General features: G+C 37.6%; 1 protein-coding gene across 5 annotated transcripts in view; it reads right to left on the minus strand.

Moving 5' to 3' along the window:
- Positions 1-24,441, minus strand: part of LOC100751845 (SUMO-conjugating enzyme UBC9-B) — a 213,836-nt gene that overhangs the window by 60,381 nt on the left and 129,014 nt on the right. For 3 of the 5 annotated variants that reach the window (XR_004770304.1, XR_003485983.2, XM_027418650.2), the window contains one exon: positions 1,885-1,960. Coding sequence is in view for 1 of the 5 variants with exons in the window: in XM_027418650.2 (XP_027274451.1) it covers positions 1,885-1,960 (76 nt within the window). In the remaining 4 variants the exon portion in view is untranslated. Of the gene's footprint in view, positions 1-1,884; positions 1,961-19,511; positions 19,531-24,441 lie in introns of those variants that run through there. The other 2 variants (XR_003485998.1, XR_003485993.2) reach the window with 2 other exon arrangements.

The raw sequence follows: 24,441 nt of genomic DNA on the forward strand, positions 1-24,441 counted from the left end.
TGTGTGTGTGTGTGTGTGTGTGTGTGTGTGTGTCTATATATCAGTTGGCCAGTGTATTATGTGTAGCTTAAGAAAACAGAATCTCACTGGGGATGGGGTGGGGATAGTCAGAATGAGTGAAAAGATAGAAAAGGCTTCATCCAGATGATGGAGACAAAGCAGGAGTGGGAAGCTTTCTAGAGCCAAGGAAAGCAAGCACATCCTCAAAAGGAAGGCCAGTAAGCAGTGTCCAAGAAAAACAAGGACTGATATACTCTTTCTTCAGTCTACGGTGAGAGCGAAGATCATTCCTGTGGACTGGGCTAGATGTCCCAGAAAATGTCAGCACTACGCTGAAGGAGTGCAGATAGCATGAAGGGCCCCAGAGGAACTGTGAAGGGAAATGTTCAGTGCAGAATTCAGCCTCCTTGTTGAAAGAAGAAAGGTTTTCAAATTCACAACAGTGCAGAAACAGACAGGAATTGGCCCTTGTTAGCACTATCTGAAGCAATAAAGAGAACATGATCAAGTGTTATGCTGAACAACTTATACAGGAGAGGTTCTGTGCAGACTCACTTTCCCATCCATGTCATAATTCTTGCTGAAACCAGTAATTTACTGCATGAAAAATACATCTGGATGGCTTGTATAATGTTACATATTGTCTGTCCAGTTTTGGGGAGTCTAAGAATATGCTATCTGTCTCTTTACTTCATTAAGAATTTCCTTTGTTGGATGGATGCTTTTTAATTTCATGAGGTCCTATTTGCTGGTCATTGGCCTTATTTTATGAAACACTGGTATCCTATTAAAAAGTCCTTGGCTATGCCTGTATCTTGACATGTTTTCTCTCTTTTTTCCCCCTTTAGCAATTTCAGAGTTTCAGGTCTGTCATTAAAGTCTGATTCATTTGAAGTTAATTTTTGTGCAAGGTGGAAGACAAGGATCTCGTTCCATTCTTCTACAAGTGGATATCCAATTTCCTTAATGCCATCTGTTAAAGAAGCAGCTGCCTTCTTTTGTCATCTGTATCAAAATCAGGTGGCTGTTGCTGCATGGATTTATGCCTGAATCTTCTATTCTCTTCCACTGATCTACATATCAAGAAAGATGAATTCTTGGAAGGAAATGGCATTGAACTTATATCAAGTCCAACTTCTTAGATTATGTAAGTCAGAGACATTTAAAACAGGAATATCAGGGGGTAAATGGATGGGCGTTTATGGCATGGAGAAAAAAGGCAGAATTTATCAGGCTGAAGAATAAGATGTAATAAGGAATTTATAAGGAATAAGATTTTATCCAGCTATGAGGTCAAGATGATGAATGATGCCTCAGAAATATTTGTGATCCTTTAAAGATGAGATAATATGAGGAAGGGAAGAAGGGAGGGATGGCAGGAGGGAAGATGGGAGGTGAGGATGAAGGGAGGGGGAGGGATAAAGGGAGGGGTGAAGGGAGGAGGGAGGGAGAGGAAAGAAATAAGGTTGGCTAAAAAGAAACCATTGATTTTCCCAATGTGGTTCTCTAGCAGCCACTTAATGAGCCATTTCTGTATAGTGGTTGAGGCAAAAATCACAGGGGAAAATCAGCAAAAGTAAATAAATAAATAACAAAGATAATGACTTTAGCCTTATCTTATGGTTTCTGCCTAGTGAGCTAAACCACAAATTTCCTTTTTAACGAAGGTATGACCTAACCCACAACTTTTAACTCCTGTACCAAATATTCCATACAGTAAGGGGTATGAATATCTGAATGTCTAAGGATAGAGGATTTTACAACTACAAAATTTCTCACATTTTAACTTAATCATCCTTCTCGATTTGTGTTGGTAGGGATGTGAAAATAGTAGTCTTCTTCTCCCCACCCTCCCCAAAAGAAAATCCTCTAAGGACAACTTACACTCATGAAGGAAAACAAACTGGCAGTGAGGCTTGTGAAGGTTTCTATCTTAAGATGCCAGAAGTGAGTCCAAGTCCTGTAGAAGAAAATGAGCATTTATTAAAATTACTCCTTGGAGTTAATGCAACAGTTTACCATTTAAAGTGACATAAAGAACAGGAAGGAACCAGGCTGAGGAGATGGCTAAGTCGGTAAAGTGTTGGTCACTGAATCATAAAGAGCTGATTTCGAATTCCCAGAACTTATACAAAAAGGTGGGAGTAGTGGCAAATGCCTATAACCCCAGTGCAGTCCTGAGAGAGACAAGAGGATTTCTGGGACACTGTGACCAACCAGTCTAGCTGAATCAGAAACCTCCAAGTACACTGGGCAACCTGTCTCCAAAATAAGGTATAATACAATTGACAAAGATATCTGATGTCGCTCTCTGGTTTACACATGCACTTGCACATTTAATACCTACACCCACACACATGTGCACTCACAAGACACACACACACACACACACACACACACATGTGCACTCCCACACACACACATGTGCACTCCCACACAAGAATACAAACACACAAAAAAGGAAAGAAGAAAAACGAAGAAAGGCAGTGCTGACCTGGAGAATATACTCCAGATTAAGTACAGAATCCAAATACTGTTCCTGGCTCACTACAAGCTGGTAGCACAAGTTTTGACAAGTGAATGAAAGACTGTGAACTCACTTTCCACCTCTGTGAATAAATTGATTCACATTTTTATTGCATTCCTTTCCTATTCTAGTTTTCTTCTTTCTGCCAATGAAAATGTTAAAATGGGATGAAAAGGAAGAGAGGTAGCGAGGTAAACATGCTTTGAGACCCACTGCTAAGTCCAACTAGCTTCACGAGTTTTGAACTATGTTCAAAGAGTAGCAATTTCCCTATAAGAACACAGTTCCCAGGCTACTTTCGTCGACTATAAATTTTCATGAAAATAGGTCTCTATCCAGAAGTCATTTCCTGGAAGAAAATTGGAATCAAAACAAACCAAACAGAATAGTTTCTACTTTTTTAACATGTAAAATCTTCTCAAACTTTAGACACAATATGTTTTTATTCAGTTGAACTTTATCAACTATTACTAATTTATTTTTATGGAAAACATAAAAGCAAATGGGATGTAATTTCTGTCTTAAAAGATCCCATTATAAAGAAGAGATATGTATTCATAGGAAGAGTAAAATCAAATAAATGTCCATGTTAATGGATTGATCATCTATGGCTGGGGTCTTCTGATGGAAGAGGCAACAGGAGGCAGCATTCTTTCCTTGGTCCTATAAAATAGTCCCATTTTTTATTAAAAATATAACTTCTTGTTGGTGAAACACTGTAATTTTAAAAGGAGACGTGTAAGTACAGACAATTGAAAACAAAGTGCTTTAAAATAATAGGAAGTCTATAAGTTTAGATGTTTTGAAATAGTCGTTTTCAACTTAATGAAACTTGTCCTTGTGTTTATTAAAATAATGATGAAGACACTGGTCAGTGTCCTCTCTTTCAGAACTCTGAGAATAAATTGATGTTCAGGTATAGCAGAAAAAAGCAGTGTTTTTTCTTATAAATACCATCTATCTTAATATTATATAAAATTCAGATTGCTAATAAGCCATGTTTCCTTTGGGGATTGCATACAAAAAAAGGATCCCCTTATAATCATATCATCTTGGATCAAAGAATCAAATATAAAGTTCTCAATGGCATAAATATGCTTTCTGTAGTAAGACAAAGAATAAATTAACTAGTATTTGTAAAACATTTTTAGAATTCCCAAGAAATGTCAAATACATCTTATTAAAAGTAAATAACAATTATTCTTATTATTTCAATATATGAAAGCCCCAAGCTCAACTAGTCACTAGAATTTTAAATATCTAGAATTTTAACACAAATTTTTATCCTAAATTTAGTGATTCTTTTTATTGCTCTTACTAAAAGAAAAAAGAAAAAAACACTTATTATCTTGTTCATATTTATATACCACGAAATACTTACAATTTTATTGAACACCTAATTTCAAGGAAGATCAACTTTTATTTAATTGGCTGTTTCATAGATCTTCAGTTCTCAGACACTTTAGGACTTTCCCAAGACCAGTCCATACAAATCATGAAGACAGAGTTCAAACCCAAAACACATTACCCCCAACACTGAGCCTTCTCTTCATTCTTTGTCCCAATAACGAACTGTGCTCTGAGGTAAACAGATGGTTTCTCTTCCTAAGCACCTTCACTTTGAGAGTTATGCTCAAGACCTAATACCCAAACTTCTTCTACATAAATAATTATGTATTTATTAAATGAAAATCTTTATTGCTTCACCATCATGCCTAAAGGAGTCAGAGATGAAGGCTCACTACCACTATTCCTGTTGCCTTTAGCTTTTTCCTACGAAACAAAAAGCAAAACAAAAAAAAGGAAAAAATCCAGACTTTTGGGGGGGGGTGTTGATTTGCCAAAATCTTAATCTTCCTTCTAATATGTGCCCTTTCTCAAAATAATGACCTGGAAAAAAATTAAAACCACTGGATAAATTCTTTAGCCTTCCTATAAAACACCCACATAGATGTGCACATACAAAAAAAGCTTTTATTCTCTCCCCCATAGTTGTTTATAAGCACCTCTAGTTTTGTTTCCAAGTAGACTGCCCTGATGAGTCATAAAAGATTTCACAGGAGGATGAGTGTGAAGTAAGAGGAAATGCAGGGCTAATATGTCAATCCAACAAAGATAAATATCCCAGCAGCAGCACCATACTTCAAGAGAGGACTGTTGGCTATACAGCTCCTACCATGATAAATGTTATGACCAAATGTGAGGGCATTTCATAACCCCAGGTCTACCATGGATGATTGGTCCTTCTCTGATGGGGTCAATTGTGATAAATTGCCCTGTTGAACTCTCTATGAAATATGACATATCAGGCTACTTCAATACTCTCTGATGTGCTTGCACCAGTTATCCTGAAGGCATTTTCTGCTTAGAAGGATAAGATGGTACCAGGTATGACCTTCTTGTGTCCCTTCTTACTTCATTAGTGATGAAAAGGAGGAATGTAGGTTCACTTTCCTTGACATACTGTGGAAAGATTTTCTTCTAAAATGGCAAAAGGTAGAGGGCATTGTGTAGACAGGGCAAAAGAAGAAATAAGGCAGCCTGTTCAATTTCCTGCATCTTTTGTTAATCCCCCTAGGGTGGAGTCTCCATTCCATTTTTCTTTTTGTTATCATTCCTCATCTGTAGAAACTTGGGCAATCAATGAACTGAGGCTATATATTTCTCCAAGCAAACTGTCACTTATCCAGACCAAGAAAGAATAATGATTGTGTCCACAGTTACTCAAATGCCTTGCATTAAGGAAGAAAGCTTGAAAATGTGTGTATACTGATCCAGTTTTTTAGCCTTTCAAGGCTGATTTATGAGTGACAGCAATAATAAAAATGTATGCTACTGGCAGGAGAATGTCACAATAAACTCTCTCCAATTAATTCCCCTGTATGCACAAAGTACACGGCCATATTTGACACCTTGTCACAAAATGATTATACAATGTTGGAATTAACGCTGGACAAGTTATGGACTTCTCTGGGACCTGCATTCATGATCTGTGAAATGGTTAAGTGCATTTCCCCAAATGTCCTTCCATCCACTGCAAAGCTTCCTGAAGTTAGTGCAACAATATGCTTGAATGTGCTCAGATTCAGGAATCCATCTAAGTTAAAGACATGGATTCTTTACACATTAGCTTAGCAAACTGGAGTGGTATATTTCACGTCTTCTGTGAAATACAAGTGATCACAATAGTCTTCATCACCAGCATCTGAGGATTAAATATTGAAATATATGTAAAGTGCATACAGCAACTGGTGGAAAGCTATAAGTGCTCAGTAAGTGTTATTTATTAATGCCCTAGGTTAGTATGCCATTAATATATAGATTTTAAAAGGAAGCATTATCAAGCTGGGAAAAGCAGTGTAAGCCTATAACCCCAGAACTCAGCAGCTGAGACAGAAGGAGCTCCAACAGCATGGGAGCAGTCTGAGCTGTACAGAAAGACCTTCTCTCAAATAAATAAGTAAAGGAATAAACCTACCTATGCAATAAATGGTGTTCTATGTATAAAAATAATTGACAGTGTTCACTAACTCACCTTTGTCTATAATTGGGTTCCAACAAAAGAAAATTGCTACCAACAAGCAATAGGGAAAAACCATCAAGATATAGTATTTATCAATAATTTCCATCTTATTTGTCATCATATATTATCACAATTCACATAAGTGACAACACCATACATCCCTCCTTCCTTTTAATCAATCATAGACCCTCATACACACTCAGGCCTCAATAATATAGATCTCTTTGGAACCTACTGCCTAGTATTTCTGTGCTTTCTCCTTTTTTACCCCACAGAGTACAAAGACCCATGAGTTACATTCAGTAAAGTTTCACTGATGATGACTAAAGCTGTTCACGAAGATGAGAATAATGGACTTAGGTCAGTGAACTGCATCTGTATTTTTACAGTATGTATGTAAGCTGTACAGCTTTTGTTCATGGATTCATACAACCTACCTCAAATCAGGCCCAGAACAGGCTCTCCATTGGGACCCAAATACTGTTTGTAATACATCAAAGTCTCATCTAACTTCAAATTCAGGCAAAATTTCAATTACAATCTTGTGGTTAAATTAAACAATGTTCATTCTGGAAGGAAAGAATTACTTACATGGAGTATGTTGTTAATTACCTCCCTTTCTTAGAATTTTACCGTGGTCTACAGATACATTTATCCAATCATGCTTTTGTCATACCAGTTCTATTGAAGCTGTTTGCTAAACAGTCTCAAAGGCATCTTCCTGATCTAATGTCACATGAATTAATAAATGACCCAATGACAGATGTTGGGGTTTAAACTTCAAGCTGAAGGTCAGAAAAGCAAAGTAGCGGGTCACTGCCTCTTATGGCTACCTCAGGCTGAATAGGCTGATCCTGCTGCCTCTCAGTGGCTGGAGAATAAATGCCCCATATTGAGACCTTGCTCCTGTTTTACATATCTCCTTAATGCTAGAATTAAAGGTGTGTGATCCCAGGTGCTGAGATCATCTTTGTGTGAGCTGTTTCTCTTTAGGACTGGATCAATCTTCTGTAGATTGAAAGGTCTTGGACTCACAGAGATCTGTCTACCTCTTATTCCTGAGTCCTAATATTAAAAGTGTGTACCACCACCTGGTAGTTTCTAGCTCCTTGAATTAAAGCTGACTTTGCTTTCTGAATCCTCAGGCAAGCTTTAATAAATCATAAATAATATATTACCACATTCTAATGCTTTGAGGAAGAAAGTAAAAAAATAACTTCCCATAATTAGAATTTAAGGAAATAGGAATAGGCAGGAAGCATAACACATTTTGTTTCGTAATATACACAAAAATTGTGCAAGAATTGCACAAATTGATTATATCTGGATAGCAAGCTTGAGGGTGAATTTTAGTATTGTATTAAAGCAATGTCTGACTTCTATATTCTTTTTCTGTTTAATTTGTTATAGAAGCTGCCTAAAAGAGTTAAACACAACCAGCTTTCCTGGCAAAGCACAACCAAAGAAATTATGGTGACTATTCCTTACTCCCTATTGATTGATGGTTCAACCAGAGAGCAACAACTGACATATAATGGCAAAAGTTACAGACTTTAGAGTGAAAAGTCTGACTTTTCCCATTGGTTATATATTCAGCCACAAACAGCTTATCTATCCTCTCTAAGGCTCAGATTTGGCATTTATCAAATGCAAAGCTTCACGTTTGACAGGCAGCAGATCTTGGCTGTCTGTGTCTATCAATACATGGGAGTCATCACTATTCTTTATCTTCCACATGAGCAAGTGGAGACTAGTGGATGTTCAGAAGAACACAAGAAAGTGTACATTATAAATCTCCAAGTTTCCACATACATTTTGTGGTAGTTGTACTTTTAGATCACTTTAACACCTCACCCAGATATTAGAGTATGGCCTCAGTAACTATAGTAACACAGACAAAATAAATGAATTAGAATAAACATGTTCATCTTAATTTAACATAAGAGGTGAGTAGCACTTGCCCTTTAGTTCAAACTTTAGCTAATAGGCATACTCTATGTTTGTTCTGCAGTTGATCTTTCCAGTATGGCCCCGGAGTAGAGCAGGAAGGTGTAGAAAACCTTCCAATGAATGATGCAGGTCCAGCTGTTTGCTCACAAAGATGATTGGTCCCACTGCCGGGTTATTAAAAGATTCACAAAACCATGCAGTTTGCCTGTTTGGTGTTATAGGTTATAAAATGCAAATAAAAACGTCTGACCTGAACATCGGGGAAGTCTTGCTCCCCAGACTGATAGCTGGAATAACAGCATGGGACTGATCCAGACCCCAGGAACATGGGTTTCAGTAAGGAAACCTCGGAAATGTATGGGACCTCCTGTAGTAGTTCAATACTTATCCCTAGCATAGGTGTGGACTTTGGGAGCCCATTCCATATAGAGCCTAGGCCCTATCCCAAAGGATACGATAGACTCCGATAACACCCTATGGAAGGCCTCACCTCACCATCCAGGGGAAGCAGAAAGGATATGTGGATAGGTAGGGTTTTAGTTGGGGGGGATGGTAGGGAAGGATGGGAGGGATAAGGGAACTGGGATTGTCATGTGAAACAATCTTGTTTCTAATTCAAATCAAAAAATGTGAAAAAAAAGAAAAAATGCAAATCAGTGTGGCCCCCTAGTTATGCTTTGGTATTACCTTATTGATTGACATCTGATCTGGCTTAAATATCTGGGCTTCTGGGCAAGAATTAAATAGAATTGTAGAGACTTGGTACTTCCAACTTTCCTTTATGCTTATCAAGACAATCTCTCCCTGCTTTTTCTTCACTAGACTTCCTTATCCCCTTCCTCTATAATGCCTTTCCTTTATTCCTTTAGAAGCACTTCAGTCAGGGAAAGGGAATCAGCATCAATATCCAATTCCAAGCCAATATGCCTTGCTGAGTTTTTCTTTTAAAAATTAATATATAGCCCAAAGGACAGTTTATATAAAAAGGTATAATTGTGGTATATTTGATGTTTAATGGGATAAATTTTATAGACTGAGGCCAAGGATGTTCTCAGCAAGATTTGCATTGTTGCTTTTCAAAGTGAGAAAGATAAATGATCAAAAGGAAGTCACAAGCAAAAGGAGAGCCATAACTGTTCATGCTAATGATTGACCCAGTTGTGTCTTTAAAGGCGCATCACTATTTAAGAAGCAGGCCTAGAGGCAAAAATCCTTCAAACATCAATTTTTAAGTCTTTGGTTTACACTATGAAATCAATTGCTTTTCTACAAATGGTACATGAATCCTCCCCCACTTCTTTTAAATTGTGTCTAATAGTTGATACTTATGGTCATTTAATTCAACCAGCTCATACTTCATAAGAACCTTGAAAATTACCAACATTTTACACTCTGAACTTGAAGGAAATTTCCATACCTGCCCTATGAAACTGAATTTGGCTACCATCTCAAGCTTCCATGAAGATGAACAGCTGTCTTGATTATTCTTTGGGTCATGGCAACAATGATTAAGGAGAAATTCATAACTATTTGGCTTTAAAATACTGTGATGGTCTTCTGAGACTATAGTAAGAAAAGAGATATATGTTTCTCTTTCCTTCACATCAGTTTTTTTTTGTTTGTTTGTTTGGGTTTTTTTTTGTTTTTCAAGACATGGCTTGTTATTGTTTATTGTTTATTGTTTTGGAGGCTTGCTGGAACTTGCTCTGTAGACCAGGCTGGCCTTGAACTCACAGAGATCCACCTGCCTCTGCCTTCCAAGTGCTGGGATTAAAGGCGTGCACCACCAACACCCTGTTCACATCAGTTTTCAACAAGACTCCAGACTGACATAAATTTCCAACTATATGAGACCCCTTAAAGACCAAGATGTGATTTTTCTTATGATTTGAAATAATACTGTTTTATAAATTTTGAGACCTAAAGCATAAGTAAATACATATTTAATAAAATGTTTAATATAGAATATTGTGTAATGATAAGTCTTTACTACAAAGTCACCCGAGCCATGCCGTGATGTGGGCGCTTTCTGCCAGGATGCCCTAGTTCTGCCCGCCACCACGTTAAGGTCCCAAGTAACACACATATTAAGTACAAATGCTGCTTGGCCAAATGATTAGAATTTCTTACTTGCTAGCTCAGTCTTAATTATCAACCATAACCATAATCTATATATTTTATAAGACTTATCTTAACAGACACCAGCAGCTGGCATCTTCTCTTGACAGGATCACATGGCAGCTCCAGAGCAGAGAGCAGGAGGAAGAGAAAAAGGGATGACTTCCTTCTTGCCCTTGCTTATATATGAGTCTGCCTGCTATGTCACTTCCTGCCTGTATCACAAGACTTCCTTTTACTACATTTCCCAGAATCCTCCATGACTCCTAGTCCCACCTATCTTGCTTTGCTATTGGCCAACAGTACTTTATTCAACAACCAATAAGATAAACATATACATAGAAGGACCTCCCCCATCATCTCCTCTTTTCTGTCTAAATAAAAGGGTAACTTATCTTTTATAATAACTGACGAAAACTATAACCATACTCTGTCTTCAACTCCATCAAAGACCACAGAAGGATAATATATAAACTCTAGAACTGACAGAGACATCACGCTACCTGGACAGTCACCCAAAGTTCCTCTGTAACATTGGGGCATCCATCTTCAGCCTATATTCCAAAGTTTGTCTGGCATGCTTCTCCATCTCAGCAGGAACCCTTCGGTACTGTCTTGTTTTGTAAGTTTAGCAGTCAGTTTCTTGTGGGCCCTGTATGTCCAGTTTATATATCAACAAACAGTCCAGGCAAGAGCAGTTTCTTGCCCAAATGACTAATGTTGCAATGTTAAAGGCAAACTCCATAACGAGTTTCTTCAATGCCCATCCTCCTTTCTGGCATAATTGGTGTGCCAGGAACAGATGTGTCTCACTGTCAAGAAAAACCCTAAGCCATTTAAATTCCATATATTCTGTAGGTCTTTGAAAGGTTTGAAGAATATCTATCCATCTCAGATACATCTCTGTATATCTAGAAAACCTAACTAACCTAATTATAAGTTTTGACCATTATACATGACTATAAAATCTGTATTTAATTATGCATATCAAAATTGACCTTAAATTTGTATCAATAAATGAAAATCCATACAAATGTCAAGTATTCATCTCCATATCCTATTCCCCTTTTTTCCTTTAAAAAGAGATCGACTGTGATCATTACCATTTATAACCAACCCCATTTAAATGAAAACAAACATTATAAACAATATTTGGGAATTTGGGTGTTGTTCATTGCAAACTGCTTCCTGCTGGTTGGGGGTGATGTCTTGGGAATCCTGAGAAAACCCAGAAATCCTGGCAGTAGTGGTCTATGAATACATCATTTTGGCTGTTTTTGATGTAGGATCAGTTGGGTCACTGCTTCAGGGGGTCTTGCTTGATCAAACCATATTAGTCTGGAAGGAATCCACAGCTTTCCATTTTCCGTAGAGACATAAGTAGAAAATCTTTTCCCAAGTAACCTGTCCTTAGACTTAAATTTTGAAATCAAAGCATTTTTAAAATGTATATGTTGGATTAATTCAGCAGCACTTATAATCACATGTATTTTAACAGTTGTAACTCTTTCCTCGGCAATCAAACAATTTAAAGACAACAAGATAGCATATAGTATCCAGACTGTGTATTTTCCATCTTTACGTGGCTTTTTTATTACTCTATTTCTTTTACTTTGATTTTTCCTTTTATGAGACAGAGTTTCTCTGTGTAACTTTGGCTGCCCTTGAATTTACTCTGTACACCAGGCTAGCCTTGAAGTCACAAAGATCTGCTTGCCTCTGCCTTGTTAATGCTGGGATTAAAGGCGTGTACCACCACCACCCTGCTACTCTATTTTTTTTCTTCCTCTTTTTCTCTCACAAGCCTACATATATTTTTTAACACAGTGTAAACCTTTAGAGGTTTTTCTTCATCTGAATTTGTCTTTATTGTAAATCTTTACCTTTTTCTGGCCACCAGTCTTTTAACTGTTAAACAACACCACTAAAATTAAAGTGGCGGCTTTCTTAGCCGCTGTCTTCCAAGGAGCATGCTGCCAGCTTGGAGATGTGGTCACTGCCACTGCCAACTGCACAAACCCACATCAAAAGTCTTATGCTCTACCGACTGAGCTACCCGGGCCTCTTAAAAGGGAGCCCTTCATTTTTTCCCCTTAGGCTGAGTCAGAAAACCTCTTTTGAAAGAACCGCTCGAGTCCCTGCTCATCTCTAGCAAAACAAAGCCTACCTAAGAAAATGCTGCTACCAAGAAGTCATGCTTATCTCTGTTCTTTTGCTGCTAAAATCCATTTTTAAGCTTCTGAAGTTTGCATGGAAGCTTGTAACACTACCACCAGCTGCCCCGGTTCTGCCTCCTCTTGACTAGTCACGGGAAATCGGCTCACAGCTGTGAGAATGCAGAATCCTAACCCTAGAACTCTTGAGGGCTGCAGGCCATCTCGGGAGCGCTGAGTCCAACCCCCAAGAGCACAGCACAGCATGAGTGTACTGAAGCTGCTCCCAAGTCACACAGCAGCTCCACAGGACGGGCTGAGGCAGCAGGTTCCCTGCTTCCCCTGGGAACCTTGGGGCATGGGGTGATCCCACTCCTGACACCATTTTGTTATGGTAAGTCTTTCCAACATCCACCTGAGCCCTGCTAAATTTTGTAAAGAAAATAAAAATAAGGCAGAATGTTATTTAAATTAAATTAAATTAAAAGAAATTGTGTTTCAAGATGTTTAATCACTTGTAAATCAGGCAAAGGAACACAGACCTCATGCTGAGATTTTTTTAAGGTGTTTCACCTTAAAAAGGTGTTCTAAATTATCACATACATGAAGGAAGTGATGTTTAGGACCACACATCTAGCTTAAACGAAAATAGCTTAGAGTTAAGGAAAACTCATGGACTGAAACATCATAGGCAAGGGGTGTGAGTAGCTGGCAGCTTTTAATATCCTACCAAGATGGTATCAGATCCCACTCACTAATGCTGATGTGTCAAGCAATTTCACTTCTTTTTGACCTCATAGCATCACCACTTCCTCTTTCAGCCACCATGCCTGAAGCCTGTTGCCATGGCCACAGACTCTAACCCTCTGGAACCTTATGCCAAATAGACTCTTTATTTAGTAAGTTGCCTTGGTTTATGGTGGTTTATCTCAGTAGCAGAAAAGCAACTAACATACTATGTGAGTTTCAAAATATGACTGAAAATCTCCATGGCTTCGCTTCCTTGTTTTACCTCAGCTGAAGAACTATCATCAAGGATATCATAAGAATAAAATGGCGCTAAACATGTAAAGCTCTGAAAAATTTTCAGTGTAAATTAAACTCTTAATGAATGTTATGGTATCATTACCTTGTCTCGTCTCATGACCTCATATCTCCTACATTGTACCAATCAGATTTATCCTAATTTCATGTTTATTTGAATCTCGGCCCCAAAAGGCAGGGATGGAAATGAATTTTAAAAGATTTATTTTGTTATTGTATATGTATGCTCTCTGTCTCTAAGGATGTGCACACTAGTGCCAGTGCCCACAGAGGCCAGAGGCATTGGGTCTCCCTAGAGCTGGAGTTACAGGCAGTTGTAAACCAACTGACATGGGTACCAAGAATCAAATCTGGATCCTCTGCAAGAGCAGGGCACAGATGATGAACCATCTCTCTAGTCCCAGACAGTCTCACTTATTTAAAAGTGTTGTCCAGAGTGTCTGAACTATACTATGAGTATATAAAATGTTTAAAGTATAGATCAAGGAAGGTTTTTTTTTTTGAGTGGGATAACTAGTATTTCTCATTGAACAAAGACCCTTTTCCCAGAAGAGAACAGATGCAGTGAGCTCATGCACATCTAGCAGTAAACCCCAGATAGTGATGGTATTAAGAGATGCTGCAAATAGAGGAACACATGGCCCTATCTCCTCACACAGCTTCAGAGAATATAGGAGCTTCTCTTGATTTCAGTATAATCCAAATCGCTATTACTGTGGACAAAATCCTCTGTGCATTTTATTCAGGTAGCTTGAATCTTCACTTGAAAATGCTGTTACATTCTCTTTTTTGTTCCCTTGCAGTTGCTCATCAAGCTACGTTGCTGGCTTCATTTTCCTCTTTTCTCATCCTAACCTGGTTTGTGTAGTCTCTGAAAGAAGCATCTGCATTCATGCGCCACAGTATACCTCTTGAGTATACCTTACATTTCAATTTCTAATCCCAAGTTAAAAAATGCATTGTGTATATATGTGTGTGCTTGTCCGAGTGTGTGTGCTTGTCCGTGTGTGTGTGTGTGTGTGTGTGTGTGTGTGTGTGTGTGTGTGTGTGTGTGTGTGTGTGTGTGTGTTCATCCAGATGAAAGGAGAACTAGTCCATTTGTCTTAACAGGAGTTCAGTTCATACATAGACTGACTTTGTTCAACAGTGAAGAACCTCAGTGACATAGTGATGAGTGCAGGTTTGAAGATCAGCAATCTAGTTGCTACCTGTGTCTCTTTCTTCACAAGGTACTGTTCTGAACGTGTTTCCTCATTTATTCCTTTATCGGTGACTAGTTATCGTGATAAAATGAGATAATCAGTCAAAGCACTTCACAACAGCTGATATAAACTATAATGTTATCAACATCGTTATTCTGCCATGCATCAGGGAAATGAGTGCACTGATCAAGGTGGACATGCTTGACGATGTAAGGGAAATACAGCTGAGAAAATGAGGGACGAAGGCAACCTTATTATTATATTGAAACTCAAATACGAAAGCTGAGGGTTATTGATCTCAGCAAACAATAGGAGGTGATACTGTCTGAAAGTCAGTTCAACTTCCTAAATCTCTGTTTCTAGTTAAAGTTTACTGGGTTAATGAAAATGGTTTTACAGTAAAAATAAAGATGGTGAAAATTCAAAGGAATATTTTAAGATCTTGAAAGGAAGTTGAGTTTTTGTCCTCTGTTAATAAATCATCACTTTATTAAGGCAGAAATGCCGTTATCCATTATGGGAATTCCTGAATTTCTACTAATTTTAAAACTTGCTTTAAATTACCTGTATCTTTTAAAATGGCAAGGGTTTTGCCAGTATGTACAAGTCTTTCTTTGTGGTTTTTGATTTCTTGTTAAAGAGCATCAGACTTGCTGTTCATACAATCTACCTTCTCTACCTTTTGTAAAATATTCTGAACAGCTGTATTTTTCTTGAAGTACTTCCAGCTAGTTGGCTCTGGTATGTATGGGCAGCATTTTAATAAACATATATACCAATTGTCCCCTATCAGCAAAATAACTTCTGCATTTCTGTGTGAAGTCGTTTTGATTTGCATGTTTATTTTATATATTCATTTTCCGTGTGTGTGTGTGTGTGTGTGTGTGTGTGTGTGTGTGTATGTACGCGCGTATATTTGCTCTTGTACACATGTGCCACATTCTTTGTGGAGGTCAGAGAACAACTGTGTATGTGAGTTGGTTCTCTCCTTCTACCAAGAATGTCCCAAGATCAAACTCAGGTTTATAGGCTTGGCAGCAAGCCCCTTTACCTCCTGAACCATCTTGCTGGCCCAAGGTTATTTATAATTCTTTAAGATGTATTTGCATTTGTGCTTAAATTCTTAATTTAATTTAAATACTTAATGTAATTATATCTTACTTTAATTAAAATAACTGAAAATTGGACTTAATTTGAAATAAAGATTTAATTTCCTTTCAAATTGAAACTCAATTTAATTTAAAATTAAAATTTAATTTAATTTAAAATTGTGATTATTTCACTGCTTTCTAATGTGATTTAAATTTTAAATGGCTACAGATACAAACTAGGAGCTGATATATCATTTGAGATGTTGGCAACAGAATATTAAAAGTGTTTGAAGTTAAAATAAAAAATGCAAAGTGACATTCAAAAATTTCCAACTTCATATCCAAAAGAAGCAAGTGAAACAAACCTAATATGCACAGAAAGTTTTAGTGTTGGCTGGGAGACGTTCTTATTAACACTGATCATTTTCTAAATACTTTTTTTAAATAAACTTTATTTTGTATGCATTGGTGTGAAGATGTCAGATCCCCTGGAACTGGAGTTACAGACAGCTGTGAGCTTCCATGCAGGTGCTGGGAATTGAACCTGGGTCCTCTGGAAGAGCTGCCAGTGCTCTTAACCACTGAGCCATCTCTTCAGCCCCCATTTTCTAATTTTTTTAATAATTTCTCAGCTACCATAACAACCTTGGTGAAATTCATACCTTCATTAAAACCACAATTATTTTTACCTTTATCACAGATAAATTTGCTCCCCAAAAGTTATGGTATGGTTTAACAGAGTGTCAAGGGAATTCACCCACTTCTTAGGCAATTTTCCTGCATACTGAGAGCCAGTATAAGACAAAATATGCCTGAAATACTGATGATTGTTTCTAGCCACTGTTTCTGAGAATGTGGGTGAAACGTTCCAAAATGGAAAGGCCCCACAGTGTACTATACAAAGTTTTATTTACATGCTTATAGATCACCACAAGCTGAAATAAATGAAAACTTTGTTTTGAGTGCATAGATCAGAAAAAAACAAAGCAGTTATGTTTTGCTCCCAGACATCTCATGTTCTAGAACAAAAGCTCCCTTTTACCATCCTCGTTCTCTCTGCTAGGTATTGTCTTCCAAGCATCCTTTTGATCCTGGCAAACAGGAAATGCCAGAATCTGCTTTCTCTGTATCTTAAGAGTTAACCTACTCACATAGCCATTCTTTGAAATATGCTACACTATAGTTTCTCTTACCCCTGAAAGGAATAAGTAAAACTGTCTCTTAAAGATAAAAAAATATATTTGAATAGGTACTTGAGAGAAAAACCAGCAAAACAAACAATATCTGCCTCTTTTCAACAAAACTTAACAGTTTTGTCTCATTATTTTGAAGCTATGCTTACTGTTTAAAGAACTACTGCCACCAATGTTTGTGGGAAAATGTGACTAAAATACATATTTACACTATCTCATTTCAAGGGCTATATAAATCCCTATTTATTTACTGAAAAGCAATGTCATCCTTCTCAATGATTGCATTCCCATTCTGTAATAGAAAACACTTTTTAAAAAGCCAAGAAAATTTGGAAAGAGCAAGAAACGTCACCACAGATTGTGCGTAGGTGGTCAGTGAGGGGGATTTTGTGTTGGGAGGCAAGAGAGAAAATGGAGAGGGAAGCCGAGTCCTAAGTACATTCATTTTCTTAATTTATGCCACAAGACAGAATTATTTAGTCACACCTCTGTATTTAATGCAGCATCAGTGATGAAGCAATCACCAAGATGTAAATCAAGCCGCCAAGGGGAGGGAAGGTCTCCTAAACTGTCTTTCTGAGTAGGTAAGAACTTAAATGCTATTTCACATCTGATGGTGGGTGTGAGTTTGAGATGCAAGCACAGGAGATTTATTTTGAGCGCCAGGCCCTCAAATGGCCCTTCAGTTACCCACTGTCAAGGGACAATTGCCTGCAAATCCTGTGGCTTTACCACTGACTACCTCCTACGAACATCAGCAAGCTGGTTTTTTTCTAAAACTAACTCATCATCTGCAAAGTGAGTTTCTTGATGATTTTTTGTTTGCTTTTCAAGACAGGGTTTCTTTGTATTTCTTTGGAGCCTTTCCTGAAACTCTCTTTGTGGACCAGGTTGGCTTTGAACTCACAGAGATCCCCCTGCCTCTGCCTTCCAAGTACTGGGATTAAAGGCATGCACCACCAATGCCAGGCTATCTTGAGGATTTGATATCAGTGTATATTTACAGCAATCAAACAAGTCCCTTTCAACTACCATATAGTAAATAATTATGTTATTAATCCTTGCCCAGGATATATTCAATGTCACCCCCCCAAAAAAAGCCCAATTTTCTCTTAGGGAATGATATCTTACTCCATGGTGGGGAGAGGGAGTTGGATGGCTTAATTGCACTCTAAATTCAGACATCTATATGCTGCAAATCTGCTCAGTGTGTGTGTGTGTGTGTGTGTGTGTGTGTGTGTGTGTGTACATGGGGATTGGTGCTCATGTGTATATGGGCACCTGTGAAGGTCAGGGGTTGGTGACGGGTTTCTTCCTCTATTACTCTCAACATTATTTTTGAGACAGTCTCACACTAAACCTCAAACTCACTCATCAGCTAGGCTGGTCAGCAAGCAAGCCTTTGGGATCACCTTTTCTCCATCTCCCAGTGCTGTAATTTGAGAAGCATGCTGCCACTGCCACACTGGGCTTTTTACATGGGTGCTAGGGATCTGAACTCACATCTTCATGCTTGCATGCTGTCTTTGTTTCGTTTCTTTTACTGTCATAAAACATGATAGCAAAAGCAACTTCAGGAAGAAAGAGCTTGTTTTAACTCTTAGCTCCAGGTGACAGTTCATCATGGGAAAGTCATGGTGGGAGAAGTCCAGGAAAACTGGTCTTAGTGTATCCATGGTCAAGAAACAGAAATGAATTGATTACCACATCCATGCCTGTGCTCAGCTCCACTCTAACACAGCTCAGAATCCCCTTCATAGAAAATGGTGCCACCTATGGTGGGTGGGTCTTCCCATTTCAATTATGGTAATTGTGATATTCCGTCATAGACATCCTCAGAAACGTTTTTTTCCAGGTGAGTCTGCATTGTGTCATGTTGACAATTAAAATTGTCACACATGATAAGTACTTTAGTATTGATCCATCTTCCCAGCTCCAATCATAATAACTCAATAATAATCAAAGAAAAAGAGATCATCAATTTGGGAGGGAGACAGAGGATGAACATGAGAGGAATTGAAAGGGTGGACCACAAGAGGAGTTGTAGATGGATAATGATGTAATTATATTTTAATTAAAGATAATATTTAAACATATAAATATTTTATGTGGTTCCTGCTACTCACCTTCCCAAAATAAATTAGAAAAAAATCACAAGCAACAATAAATGGGATTACAGACTATACACTATTTAGGTAAGCCAAATTTTCTATGCTCACACATGTTGTTTTATTCTTAAAATTTGGGCCAGCCATAGGTAGAGGTACTTTCCACCAAGCCTAAACACCTTTGTTTGAGCCCCAGGTCCCACATGGTGGGAGTTGTCTTTTGACTCCCCATACATGTCACATAAAGTATGAAAAATTATATACAGTATCCTACACACACACACAAACACACACACGCACAAAATATACATATATATATATATATATATATATATATATATATGCAAACAAATGTAGAAAGAAGTTTATCTGAAGTGGCTTGGCTTATCCAAATAAAAATAAGAAAAGTCTCCTGGATCCTATTTGAATTTGAAAATGAACACATTCATGGTTCTCTAAAAAAGAAGGAGGAGAAGGAAGGAAAAGAAGAACACCACAATGAAGAAGAGGAGGAAGAAGAAGAAGAAAGAGAAAAGAAAACAGTAATATACTGATAGGCAGTTTTACCCAAGCATCAAATATCACAATAAAATTTAAGGTACCTTTTTCTCGAATTTTCCTATTTTGCATCCAGTAGATGCTGCCATGAAGATGTGTCTCCCCTCTTCCTATGATGTATCCACTAAATGAAAGCAGATCATAGGGCAAAGAGAAATGTATAGCCCAGGGAAAGGCACTCACTAGGCATTTGGCCTTTACATCTAACCTCTCTGGCTCCATAGACATGAGGCTTCTGCAAGGATAATCTCAATATTCACCAAAATTCCAAAAGTTACTGAAACAAAAATTTACTTTCACTATTATTATTTCTCCTTATTACTAGATGTAATAAAGATACATTAAGTGGGAACCCTTGGACTCCGTGACAGACTACAAACTCATGATTATCATGAAATATTTGGTGACTTTGCTAACCCCATCAATAAAACTTAGTCAATGATTAATGTTCAGATTCAAGACTTAGAAAGTTATCTTTATTTTCTCCACCTGACAATATTTTCTAGTTCGTTGTGTAGTACACATAATTGGCACCACTGTGGGAATGATCCTTTTTCTATTGCTTCAAACTGATACCTATGGTACCGTGTAATTTCTTAGTCTCTTCAGCTAGCATGCCAGTATATCAGCATCAGTCATAAGGGCACTGGGAAGGAAACAGCACGGGAAAGATGGGTGATAAACTAAGAGTGGTAAGAAGGCTACTAATAGCTAGAGTATTAAACTTGCTGGGGAGTCGTGTCTATCTCGACCAGCCAGAGAAACACGACCACGACTCTTCTTCAAGCAGTTTATACAGGAACCTTGTACATCAGCTTCTCCCCTCTCCAAGCCCCCCCCTCCCTCCGCAAGCCCTTAAGTAGATGCTCAGTGCCCAATCAGCTCATGCCAATGCCATCTGGCTATCCCCGATAGGCCACAGAAGGAGGAAGCACGCCAGATGCCTCAAGCACTTCCAAATAAGGCTTGTTTACAGCTAAGCTCGGACTACCTGGCATCCAGCCAGGCGCCATCTTAGGGTTGTGGCTCTCCACACTAGGGGGAAAAGCAAGGTGTTGGCCATTGCATAATTGCCCCCTAACTGATTGACATGACAAATGTTAACAATAGCAGATGGATATAGAGCAGAGCAGTATATCATATATTTCAAAGCACAAAAGTAGACACTCTTTCTCATTCTAATTTTAGTTTAATCATTGACTACACATGTGCTTTTTCTTCTCTAGAGATTTAAGTTTAGCTTGAGCTATGAGAATCATGTTTTTTTTTCCTCGAAATTGTTCTTACAAGGATATATTTTATGTTGAACATACAACCTCTTCCTAGATAACTTCCCCCAACATGTTAATCCCCTCTGTTTTCCCAGACAATTTCACTTCAATTTTCATTTAATATACACATACATGATTTAATTTGAGTACATAAAATCTAGACATCACAGATGAGAGAACACATGATAATTGTTTTTCTAGTCTGGCTTAAATTGCTTAATATGATTTTCCCCAGTTGCAACAACGCTCTTGCAAATGATGCAATTTCATTTTTCTTTATGGCTTAATGTATGTAATATACTTTTTCTTTTCTTTACCCATTCCTCTGTTGACTGACACCTAGGTTGGTTCCATAATTAGCTATTGTGAATAGTGTTGCAATAATCACTGATGTTCAAGTATTTATGCAATATATTGACTTGGTAAATACCCAGGTATAGCTGTATCATATGATAAATCTCTTTCTAGCATTTTGTGTTTGTTTGGTTTTTGCTTGTTTGTTTGTTGTTTTTTACATGTGGTTGGTGTGTGTGTGTGTGTGTGTGTGTGTGTCATGTGTGGAGGCTTCTAAGGACAACTTGTGGGAATTTTTTCTCTCCTTCTACCATGTGGATGCCAATAATTAAACTCAAGTTATTACGCCTTGTGCCAGACATCTTTACCACTGAGATATCTTGATGGTCTCTATGTCTAGATTTTTGAGTAACTTCCATACCAATTTACACAAAGATTGGATTAGCTTTTGCTCCCACTAGCAGTGTATAAAAGCTCTCTTTGTTCTATCTGAGTCAGCATTTGTTGTTTGTTTTCTTAATGACTGACATTCAGACTGGAGCAACATGGGATCTCAATTGAGTTTCTGATTTTCACTTCTCTGATAGCTTATTGAGGCTGAAAAAAATTGACATGAATTGTCCATTTATATTTCCTCTTTTATAAACTGTCTACTATATTAACCTCCTTATTGATTGATTGAGTTTTTTCTTTTGCTCTATTTTTTGAGTCCTTGATATATTTTAGATATTAATTCTCTGCTAGATGTATAGTCAGTAAATATTTTCTCCAATTCTTTAGACTGTCTAAAAGATGGTCTCTTGCCCAACACACTACATATAATCAAATCAAATACAAAACAGAAACAAAAGATGATAAAATGTAGTAAAGAACCTGTATCCACTAGTTTTCTATCATTATTACAAAACACATAAGGCAATTAATTATAAAGAGAAAGGTTTGATTGTCTCTCAGGGTTCTAGACGTCACACTCCAAGGTCAAAGGGTCTAATTCCTTTGGGCATCTGGTGAAGGCAGCACAATACGCTGGGCTCTGCAACAGGATAGATATTTTATCTCACATGCAAGAAAGCAAAGCAAGGAAAGAAAGACCAGGGTCCCACATTCCCTACCTTAAAGACATGACCACAGTGACATAATATCCTGATAAAACCCTACTGACTTCAGGTTCTACCACCTCTACAATGTCCCCTACAGACCAATGCCTTTAACACATGACCCTGTTAGATAATACCCATATTGCAACCACAGCAAAAAACAGGTGAGGCAGTGTCTCATATCTGAGCATATCTGAGACAGCTGAAGCTTGAAAGCATAGAATCAGGAGCAGAAGGATCAGGGTGATTACAGTCGGGAGCCTTAGACAAGGGTGAGCCAAGAAGGAAGAGTGAGAATATGTTCAAACAGAAGCTTAAGCCTCTGTCATCTCAAAGTCCAAACGCCATCAAAACAAGGCAGTGGGGTTAAAGAAACTGGAGTCAGAGAATATACATTGGAATTAGTGATATTCCAATAATTTCCACACAAATATAGGGCCAGTGCTATGTCTTTCATGGGAGGTAAGTTCTAAAATAATCACTTAAATTACTTTCATAGTTATTCACTCCTAGAGTATAAAATGACTTCAGAAGCTTTTGAATCTGTTGTTTGTTTACTTTCTCTCATTGAGCATCATTTACTTCTTATCAACTCAGAAAAAAATACAAAATAATTGCCCAACTACTACAAAAGTAGTTAAAAATCCTTTTGTTTTAATTATTTCAAATGAAAGGGAAAATTTGGTCCACATCTTGTTCATCTTGGTCAGTAGCCTGCTACAGTTTTGTAAATATATACACAGCCCCACTTATACTGAAACCTTTCATTGTTAAATTAGTCAAATTTGTATACCAGTAATTCCATACACAGTACCTAAGAAACCATTAGAAGTGCATACGTTTAGGTATGTCTATATTTATGCTTTTTAAACTTACACAGATCTTAGAGAATCTCAAAGCAAATGCTTCAAACTGTCTCCTTATTTTTTTTAGCTGTATATTGCATTATTAAGTCTACATATATATGGAGTACATCAAGCTGATCTTGCTAAGTTAAAAAAGGAAAATTCACACATCGTATGAGAATAGGACATAGTGTGTTGAATTGGCGCAGAAGATGGCTTTGTTCATACTGTATTTTCTCCTTGTCAATCATCTTTTCACAGTGTTCCAGTTTCTAGGACACATATAATTTTGGTGGAATTAAGCATGGATGGCTCAAAATTATATAATTAAATATATTCAGCTTCAATTAGCAATTATAATTGATTCAAAGCTGTTAACATGACACCTAGTAACAGTAACACAGGAGCATAGGCAGCCTAGCCATTGATGTATGCCAGATAATTATTGAAAACTGGAAGAAGAGAAATAGGCAAAAAAAATTTCACAGAATACATGCAAACAGGAAGACACATAGCAGACAGCCTGTATTTAGTGCAATGTCACAAAAACCAAGCTTAAATAACATCTATAGTCAGATGGGGCTACTAAATATGGAATTGAGCCAAAAACTTCTTTGTTCTCAATATTGCTCGTTTTGATTTACTTTTCTCAGAATGCAAATGTCCTTTTCAGTGTGGAATCATTTCCCCATATGAGAATATATCATCCAAAGAAAAGTCAGTATTGTGTAATAACTCACCAATTATTTGTGCCATCACAGGATGTCTCATTTTTTTATTACATGTTGTTTGGGTAATGTGAAATAAATTCGTAATTTGTTCAGTAATTCAACTCATTTGTATGTAATTCATAAGTTGTATAGTAATTCAACTTCATGTACTTTTTATTTCCTGCCAACTCTCCTGCAAAGCAATTTTCAAATTAGGTCTACCATTGATAGCCTTGTACCCACAGAACAGGTATTTTACCTTTTTTAATTATGTTTTTGTTGTTATTAATATAATAATATTCTGGCCACAGTTTCCCCTCCCTCCTCTCCTCTCAGTTCCTCCCCCGCCACCATGTCCCCTCTGACCCTCCATCCACTCCTCCATCTCTGTTCAGGAAAGGGTAAGACTCCCATGGACATCAACTAAACCATGGCGTATCAAGTTGCAATAAGATTAGGCACCTCCCCTCGCTTGACAAGGAAACCCAGTATGAGGAGTAGAGTCCCAAAAGCCAGTGAAGAGTCAAAGACAGCTTACATTCTAACTGTTAGGAATCCTACAAGAAGATCAAGCTACACCACTGTAACATATATCCAGAGGGTCTAGTTGTAGGCTCTCCAGTTGTCAGTTTAATGTTTATGAGCCCCTACAAGCTCTGGTTAGTTGATTTTGTGGGTTTCCTTATAGTGCCCTCAACCCCTGTGGCTCCTTCAATTCTTCTTTTTTAAGAATTGAAGAATTTTAAGAAGAATTAAG

The sequence above is a fragment of the Cricetulus griseus genome, chromosome 5 (genome assembly GCF_003668045.3).
Source record: "Cricetulus griseus strain 17A/GY chromosome 5, alternate assembly CriGri-PICRH-1.0, whole genome shotgun sequence".
In the NCBI taxonomy this organism is placed as follows: domain Eukaryota; kingdom Metazoa; phylum Chordata; class Mammalia; order Rodentia; family Cricetidae; genus Cricetulus; species Cricetulus griseus.